The 9,209-nt window shown below is 41.3% G+C and overlaps 1 protein-coding gene across 1 annotated transcript in view; it reads right to left on the bottom strand.

The window, feature by feature from the left end:
- Nucleotides 1-8,996, bottom strand: part of LOC114907338 (zinc finger protein 850-like) — a 347,786-nt gene extending 338,790 nt beyond the window's left edge. The window contains 1 exon segment of the mRNA XM_029242860.1: nt 7,899-8,996. Within this exon segment, the coding sequence (XP_029098693.1) occupies nt 7,899-8,971 (1,073 nt within the window). The 5' untranslated portion in view covers nt 8,972-8,996.
- Nucleotides 8,997-9,209: the final 213 nt, after the last annotated feature.

Here is a 9,209-nt window from a genome sequence, read left to right as displayed (position 1 = left end):
ACTGTTACCTTGTTTTATAAATTGGTTTCTCATGAACTTTGAGAGGTAAGGCCAAATTTGTTTCCTTACCAAAGTACAGAAATTAAACGGCTGTATAAAATAATGGTCATTTTACTTGCTTTTCCTTGGCCACCTGATATCACAAGCAGATGACAGTGTGAGTGACACTTCTGAAGATGGGCAGCCCACAGCCTGCATGGCCATTTGTGGCAACCCTGGTCAAGATAACATTTGAGCCAGAAATAAATACGGGTCTAGCCATAAAGAGATGGGCCCTTATATTTTCTCTAGATACAGTCTAATTATCAGGTCTGCTCTTTTAAGAGTAACTGACAATTTCCTAGCCTGGCCTTGAGAGTAGGAGCTCTGAGAACAGGAGGTAGCACAGAAGTTGATCATTATTTATATAAAAGGAGTTCAAGACTCTTCCCACAAAGGAGGTTTGGGGGAGTGCGTGCTGCAGGTTTCTTCAAGTGAAAAAAAAAATTCAGTCATTTTTGCTTATATAAATGCCAGTGACCTGCATCAGAATTTTGTCACCTCCTTAAAGAAGATGCCAGACAGTGAAGAACAGAGTTCAGGAGATAAAGTAGCCATTTAAATCTCAGGACTTTTTTCTGTCGTAGTTTTGAAATATCTATGAAGAAATGTCATCTTGGTATTTTTTAATTTCTCAAGGCTTCCATTATGTAGGAATTTTATTTATCCCATAGCAGAGAGGTGGACACTAGCAGAGAGGAATGGATCTCAGGTTATAGGATATGCTTTGGTTGGAATCTGAGCCACTCCCACAGTATAAGGAAAAGAAGTTTCTATATCCAGGTGAAGGGTCCTCCTGTTTCAAAGGAGATCCCAAAATAGAGAACACCAGAGTCAGCCTGAAATAGACAAAAAGACTCTTGTCCTTTTGCCACTATGATTCCTATATGAGGGAACAGAATTTATTTGGGAATTTGTCATTAACCATGGAAGATCCTGCTTTGTTCCATTAATTTGATCTATTCATAGATACCGTCAGATCAAATGCAGAGCACCGAGAATGTGTGATCACTATCTGGAGGTTGCTTATTAGTTCCGAGTTCCTTACCAGGACCTCCTGTTTTAAGATAACTCATGCAAGTGGTTACTATAGGGCCTGGCCAGCACGAGCGGTTTCGGTCAGTGGTTCCCCTAACAATATGACAAGAGGAAAGTCAAAGAAGTTTACCTCTCTCTGGATTTGTTTACATCTCAAGAGGATGGTGTGGAGAGGGGAGGGAAAGGGGGACTGATATGAATGACCTCACAGTGTGATGGAACCTGTATTCTAGACCCTGTCTTGGACACACCTCTGCCTCAGATGGGCTCAGACAGGTGCCTGGGCCATGGATGAACTCACCCTTGCACAGGGGCATTCATCTCGATCTTGGACTACTGAGAAAGCATGAAGGCTCAAGGTCCAGGTCCAAAATATGTATCATTACTGAGGCCTCTGAGCAATGTAGTTCTGAGCAGATTACTTTGGGGCCAGGAGAAATCTGGAACCACAGTTCTGGGAGGCTAATGGCCCAGCATTGCCCAAGAAGACCAGGAAACAAGGAGTGGGTCTATTGGTGAAGGACAGTATTTTCAGGGGCCACTTCTTATTTGGTCCATATTTTTCTTCACTCCACCTCTAGGCAGAGTCCCAGGCAGAAACTAAAGGCCATACTCAAGCAGTTTAATTGAAGAAAATTTAGCCAAGAGAGGGAACCAGCAAAGGACAGTGGAACACTAGCATCTAACAATTGCAGGAAAACATTACCACCCCTGAGCCTGAAAGAGCAAGAGCAAAAGAAGAATGTATTCATTTCCTATGGCTGCTATAATGAATTACCACAAACTTGGTGCCTTAAAACAACAGATTTCTTTTCACAGTTCTGGAGTCCAGAAGTCTGAAATCAGTTTCACTAGGCCAAACTCAAGGTGTTGGCTGGTTCACACTCCTTCTGGAAGTTCTAGGGGAGAATTAGCTTGGTGGCTAAAGCAGTATGTGAATTTAATGAGGATGTTTTTAAATAGGAGAGACATACTAGACTTGTTTAAAGTGATAAGGAAATGAGTCACTAGAAAAGGAGAGATTGAAAAGTGGAAAGAGTGTGAGAGCAAAGTCCTAAAGGAGAAAGAAATGGTGTCTCTGACAATGTTGGGATGGATAGAAGCTAAGTGGTGGGCGTGGAAAGTGTGAAGGACAGAAGGTTGTGCGTGGGGAGCAGATGGCAGGCACCTTGTAAAAGCAGAGGCGGAGGAGGACTTCTGGAACAGGAATTAAAAAGGGAAGGATAAGATTCACCGGTGGGAGAGGAAAAGCACGGGCAGCAGATGCTGCATTACCCACAAGCGCGGGGATTCCTGCCTGCCAAGACCCCAGGGTTCCAGATAAAAGGCAGAATGTTTGCTGGATGATTCATCCACGTGGACATTAATTGATTCAACAAATGTTTACTGAGCAGTTACTCTGTCATGATGTCACTCAGAATGAAATGAGACGTGAAATACAGCAGAAAACTATAAGCCAGATGCCAAAGTCATGTACATACGAGATCAGGAGGAGACTAAGATGCAGGAGAGCATGAAGGTAAAAGGAGTGCTCTGTAAAGAGTTGAGACTTACTTTAGTTTCAGAGGTACTGTGAAAAAACTAGTCAGAAGATGGGTCCCAGGAAAAGGAATCAGTCAGCATCACAGAGATGACAATGGAAGTGAAAATTCTTCATTTGGGCAGTGGTCAAAGGATGACTTGAACATGAGGTTGGAAGGAATTAGCTGGCCACACTGCTCCAAGAGGAATGCTGGTATACATTAAAAAAAAAAAAAACTTATTACAGAAAATTTCAAATAGACACAAAATAGAAAAGTGAACTTCAGTGTATTCTTCACCAAGATTAAACAATAATCAACATTTGCCAGTCTTGTTTAGCAATCCCTCCCTGACTCCCCTTTTATTTATTCCTGGAATACTTTAAAGTTAGACCCAGACATCATTTGTCTCGTCAGTATGTATCTTTTAGCCAGTAGGACTTTTTCTTCCTTTTAAACATAACCATAATATCATTATCACAACTAATAAAATTAACAGTAATTTTTAAAGTTGTTTTGACAACAGCAGACTGAAGCATTTGTTAGGGGTTCTAAATAAAATCACTGGTGTTTAGGAAGCCTGAAAAGAAATGCTTATACAGGGACAGGATTAGTTCTTTGACAGTACCACTAAAAATTATTTTGGAAAATATTAACATGGGGAAATTTCAAGATGAATGTATATAGTAAATCCTTTGTTACGTATAAACTATAACTTTTTGTTATGTATAAACGTGTACACACAATCCATCTCCATATCTAGCATATGCAGATACACAGATCTAAGAAGAAGAAAAAAAGTCTGAAAGAACATTTACTAATATGTCCAGGGATTATCTGAGTGATGGGACCAGTGTTTATTTTTTGCTTTTCATCCCTTTATGCTTTTCAGCGTGTGTGCCTGTGTGTGTGTGTGTGTCAGGGTGAGGGGTTGGGCGGCAGGGAGAATGTTGAGGAAGGATCGTAGCCTCTTTAACGGAGCTGAATTAATATTTAGCGAAGAAAGTGACTCATCTTCAATCTCACAGCCCACAAATCAGAAAAGCGGATTAATACATAGTAGGCACGGAAAACACATGTTAAATGAATAAAATCTAACGGAAAAGGGTGGAAGCTTCACTCTGGTTTATCAATTTTTTAGAAAAAGAAGTGACAGAGATTCAGGCTAGGAGACCATCCAGAAACGAGGCCCAGTGGTATCGCCACATCACGTTGCGTGGCACCGCCCACCCCGACAGCCTTTAGAATGTTCAGCAGAAAGTCGATGACGTCACATAAGGTTTTCAGTGAGGATGGGAATTGGTCGTAAGACTTCTGGGAAATGGAGTCTGGGCGCTGTGACGACTGCGAGTCTCCGAGGTTTCTGGGAATTGTAGTTCTCAGATGTAGGATCAGCTCTTTGGCCGATCTTGCTTCAGAGCGCCCCCGGGGAAGCGGGAAGATGGCGTCTGGGGTGGTCGCGGGACCCCATCCGGTGGTTCTAGGAGTGGCCATCGCAGCCTTGATGAGGGGAACTGGAGCACACAACGGTCACCATAAAATTCCGGGAGCACAGCCAAAGCGCAGAGCTCTGAGGCTCTTACCCCCGCGGTGGTCTTCGCACTCACGCGCCTCCTTCCCTACCCGGGTTCCCGAGGAATGGCCTAGGCGTCCGGACGTGCAAGGACAGGGACGGCAGCTGGCCTCCGCTGGAGCCACCTGCAGGGCTCGCAGAAGAGGGCCCACGCTGAGCGCCTAGATGTGGGCTCCGTGCAAGGACGGAGATTATTTTGAAGACATTGTTCAGTGTGAGCCGAGTCACAGTGCTTTTGGCTGCATTGGAAAACCCTCTGTTTCTCCTTAGAATAAAGCTCCCCACTCCAGATCGCTCTTATCTTCTGACCCAATTTCCCCACCAGAAATCCCAAAAGTTTTTGGTTCCAAATCGACTTTAAAGATGCAAGTTAATCATATCAGGCGTTCAGCTTTTTAATGTTTTGTATTCATGGCTAACTGCTGAGTGTGTATCAGAAATTCCTCCCTCCATACCCTAGGTAGCTTACAGGAAAGTTAACAACAGCAATTAAGGAAGTGCTGGTCTCTCTTCTTCCTTGCCCGTATCTAGTCACCAGTTTCATAGGATCCTTACTTTATACTGTCTCCTCATCTGACCACTGCTCTGTTCCATAATACCACTATTCTAATACTTCAGCTTCTCACCTAGTTTCTGCATGCTGTCTCTCTCATTTCCAAACCACCTTGTCTCCTCTACCAAATTAATCTTCTCCCCGAAACGAAATTTGTATTACCATGATCAAAAACCTCCTGTAATTCCCTCATTGCCTAAATGATTAAATCCACACACAAGCTAGTACTCAGGGCAGCCACTGTCTAGTTATCCAATTCCAAATAAACTTTCTTATTTTTATTTCACTGAACTCCCTGCCACAGACAGTCCAGTTCATCTATTGGAACAAACAGAGCATTTTCCTACCTCTATACCTTTACTTACACAGTTCTTTCTTTCCCAGATCTTGCCAGGGCCCAGCTTAAGAGATCCAGTAGTGGGGTCAAATCCTGATCCTTGGGTAAGCTATTTAACATGTGTAAATTTCAGTTTCTTCATCCCATAATGTGGTAAGTTAAGAGACTCAAAAAGAGCTTTTCTTCTGGCACCCAGTAATTACTTGATTATCTCTACCCTCTGCTCCTTCTAACCCCACTCCACCCCAAGAAGAATCTCTATATTTGCCTTTCTGAGACTTCTACTATGAACTAAATATTTATTCACTGGAAAACATACTATATGCTAGGTGTGGTAGAGAACACATAATTTAATTTTAATTTTTTGTTATCAAGCACATTGTATAATTACATGCAGGCCAGTGGAGAAATTCATCTTAACTCTATTAGGCTTTCCTTGAAGAATGGACATTTTCTCCCCTTCCAAATACAATGTAAGCAAATGACCATCTCACTTTCATACCTGAATAACTATCTGGCATACCATAATTTGTCATGATCTTGATCTTCTAGGCATTTTCTTCTTTAATACCGATTTGTATTTTTTCAGTTTTGTATTTTATCATATCTTGTAAGCCGCCTTGAGTCATTTTTGACACACAATAGAGTTATAATAAAATAGATGACAATTGTCTGTGATGGCAGAAGAAATATCTTCTTACTTATTTGACTGTGATCCTAGTTTTCCATTCTGTGGAGTTACAGACACTTTAGGGATGAAATGAAAGACTACAGGCAGATATGAAGGAATAGAATCATAACAATTAGCATTTATTGAACACTTACTATATGTCAGGCACTGTTTTCATCACTTTATATGAATAAACCCACATACTCCTTAAAACAGTCTCATGAAGTGGAAAGCCAAGAGGCCAGCATCCCAGGAGCTCTGAAGGAGTCAGTCCCAAGGCTTAATGTATATAATTCAAGGTAGGACAAAAAGGACAAAAATATTTATGAGGTAATCTCACCATTCAAAAGAGTAAAGTGACTGCATTATTAAATTAAACCCTCCTGATTTAGATTAAAACTACAATCCAGGCCTGCATTGTACTATGTATTAGATGGGGCTACTAAGAGATTTAAGACAATTTCTAACTTCGAAAAAGTTCATGGAAAAAAGCACCTGACAGAACCAGAAAACAGAATAAGAAAGTATGTAATACGGGAGAATAGGGTAAACCATCACTGTAAAGGACTTCTAAGGGGGGGGTGGTGCTGAAATTATCACAGAGGAGGCAGGACCTGACCAGGGCCTTTTATAAAGTATGGATAGATTTCTGGAGATACAGGGAGGAAAGCAGGGTATGTAAAAGGGTGCCACGGAATAGTGTGAAGCGGAGCCAAGTGTGAAGAGAAAGGGTGTCGTAGAGACAAAGGACAGGGCTGCCCAGTTGTACTGGGGAGTAATGGAAAATAAGTAAATAGATCCAACTGTGCAAGGTCTTCAAGTTAAAGTACTTTGAACTTTTTCCTTGGGACAATGGGAAACTGTGGATTCTTTCTGAACCAAGTGGTAGTTTAGTCAGGCAGCTATATAAAGACAGGGAGACAAGAGCAGCAACAATGTGTTTACTCTGGTAATCTAGGCCCAAACTACTGAGGACTTGGCAGCAGCAGTAGGAGTAGAGAGAAAGAAATCAACTATCAAGACATTTCAAATAAATCCTAGCAGACTGATTACCCAGGATAGATAAAGAGGAATCAGCAAGCAATAATTTTGGGGCATTTAGTGACTGCTCAGCACTGTGTGATGTTTTATAGGGATCTAAAACAAGATTTCTGTTTTCAAGAAGCTTACAATCTAATTGAATAACATGAAGTACTGTAAGCCAATAAAATGAAATTATTCTGGTCCAACTCTTGCCCAAGTCACAGAGCTGATCATTGTTAATCAGAGAAGTGCTGGGAGGTAGGAAAAGTGTGGATCAGCACAGAATAATGGATCCCAGAAGCTCACGTTTTAAGGCATAGGAGTGGCCAAAAGTACCAATTCTGCAAATGTCAAGTAGGAAGAGGACTGAGAAAAAGGCACTGAGTTTGTCTTTGACAGATCAACTTAACAAGGGTGGTGAGAGTCAGAACCAGATGGTATATGTTTCATGAAGTCTGTAAACAAAAGAAAAGTTTTTAAAATAGGACAGCAATTTTTTAAAAGATAATGGAGGAACTAAGATTTTTAGGACCTTCTTGGTAAGGATAAGATAAAATAACACTGGGATTAGTTAGGCACATTAGAACTACGGGCTATACTTTGAGGAAACTATGCTATAGCAAAAAAGGTAAGGGAGGAAGGAAGAGAAAAATTTGTCCATATAATTCGAGACTGAATTTTTTATCCCCAAGCTGGTGGGAATTTTTTATCCTAATCTGAAGCCAGCTCCTTCTCTTCTGCCACTGGAGCCAGCAAGCATGAAAATACACACACATGGGATTTCCTCTTTTAAGTGAAGGAGCTGATGTGGTTGGGAAAGAGAGGGTTCACTGGTAGTTCAGGGATCCAAGCTCCATGGAATAGATAAGGTGAGGAACTGCAAGGTGTTAGGTAGCTGTATATTCTAAGATTGGAGCCCTCCAGAATATTAGAGTGAATATGTTAGGTTTTAAAATTCATCCCCTTGTTGGATTGATCACTCATTTGAGCATTTAGTTTACAAAAAGGAAGGAAGGCTAGCTTGAAACTGGCTTAGCCCTAGCTAGTAGGAAGGAAAATTCAAACAAGTATATATGTTTCTTTTCAGCTGTGGGAGGTTATACTGTGTGCTCTTGTGCTAACATTAAGGAAAGCACAGATATTACTCTTTAGTGTGAAGTTGCTGATGTCTGATGAGAGATGAACTCTGACTGAAGGCTTTTCCACAGTTATTACACTTGTAAGGCTTCTCTCCGGTATGAGTTCTCTGGTGAATAATAAGGGAGGAGCTCCGACTGAAACCCTTTCCACACTCTCTACACTCGTGGGGCTTTTCTCCAGTGTGTATTCTCTGATGTTCAACAAGGGATGAGCTCCGACTGAATACCTTCCCACAGTCACTGCACTCATAGGGGTTCTCCCCAGTGTGTGTTCTCTGATGTTCAATAAGAGATGAGATCCAACTGAAAGCTTTTCCACATTCACTGCATTCATAGGGATTCTCTCCAGTGTGTATTCGTTGATGCTGAATTATGGTTGAATGGTCGCTGAAGGCTTTCCCACATTCATTACATTTGTAAGGTTTTTCTTGAGTATGAGTTCGCTGATGCTGACTAAGGTTAGTGCTTCGGCTAAAGGCTTTTCCACATTCATTACATTCATATGGTTTTTCTCCAGTATGGATCCTCTGATGTAGACTAAGGTGTGTACTCCGGCTAAAAGCTTTTCCACATTCACTGCATTCATAAGGTTTCTCTCCGGTGTGAGTTCTTTGATGTTCAATAAGGTGTGTACTTCGGCTAAAAGTTTTACCACATTCATTGCATACAAAAGGCTTTTCTCCACCATGAATTCTACTGTGGACAATAAGGTCTGATTGGTAATTAAAGGCTTTACCACATTCATTGCATTTACAAGGTTTCCTTTGCAGAAAGAGTTTTTGGTGTTTAATTAAGCCTGAATTATCTTTGGAGTTTTTCCTAGATATGGGGGACATAGCTCCCTTTGGAATTTTCTGCCGTGTATTAAGCTTTGAGCTTAGACTAAATTCACTGGATTCAGGGCCTCTCTCCCTAGTGAAAATTTCCTTGAGGGTCATTGACACTTTTCTGATTGCTGTTTTCTCAAAAGAAGATTTCTTCTGTGGAGGACATTTTGTCTGCCTTGATAACTGGCCCTCATTTTTACAGGCTTCTTCATTCATAGGACGTTGGGCAGTATTCCTTCGGAGACTTTCCATTGCTGACCCTGGAAACTCTAGTTCTTCAGAAATAGCCTGATTGGTGTTGATGCTTTGGTTCAGTTCAAATATCCCTATCTGAAAGACATTTAAAGTGCAAATATCACCTGTGTCTAGTGTGGAGAGCAAGGAAAATAAACCAACAGGGAAAAAAGACAACTAATTTGCAATTCATGCACACTAGCAACTTTATATGGGCAGAAACTTAAAAGGGACAATGAAAGAGAAGTGAACAAGG

Source organism: Monodon monoceros, unplaced genomic scaffold (genome assembly GCF_005190385.1).
Source record: "Monodon monoceros isolate NGI ecotype Baffin Bay Population unplaced genomic scaffold, NGI_Narwhal_1 Super_Scaffold_3, whole genome shotgun sequence".
NCBI lineage: Eukaryota > Metazoa > Chordata > Mammalia > Artiodactyla > Monodontidae > Monodon > Monodon monoceros.
This window is presented reverse-complemented; position numbering and strand designations above follow the sequence as displayed.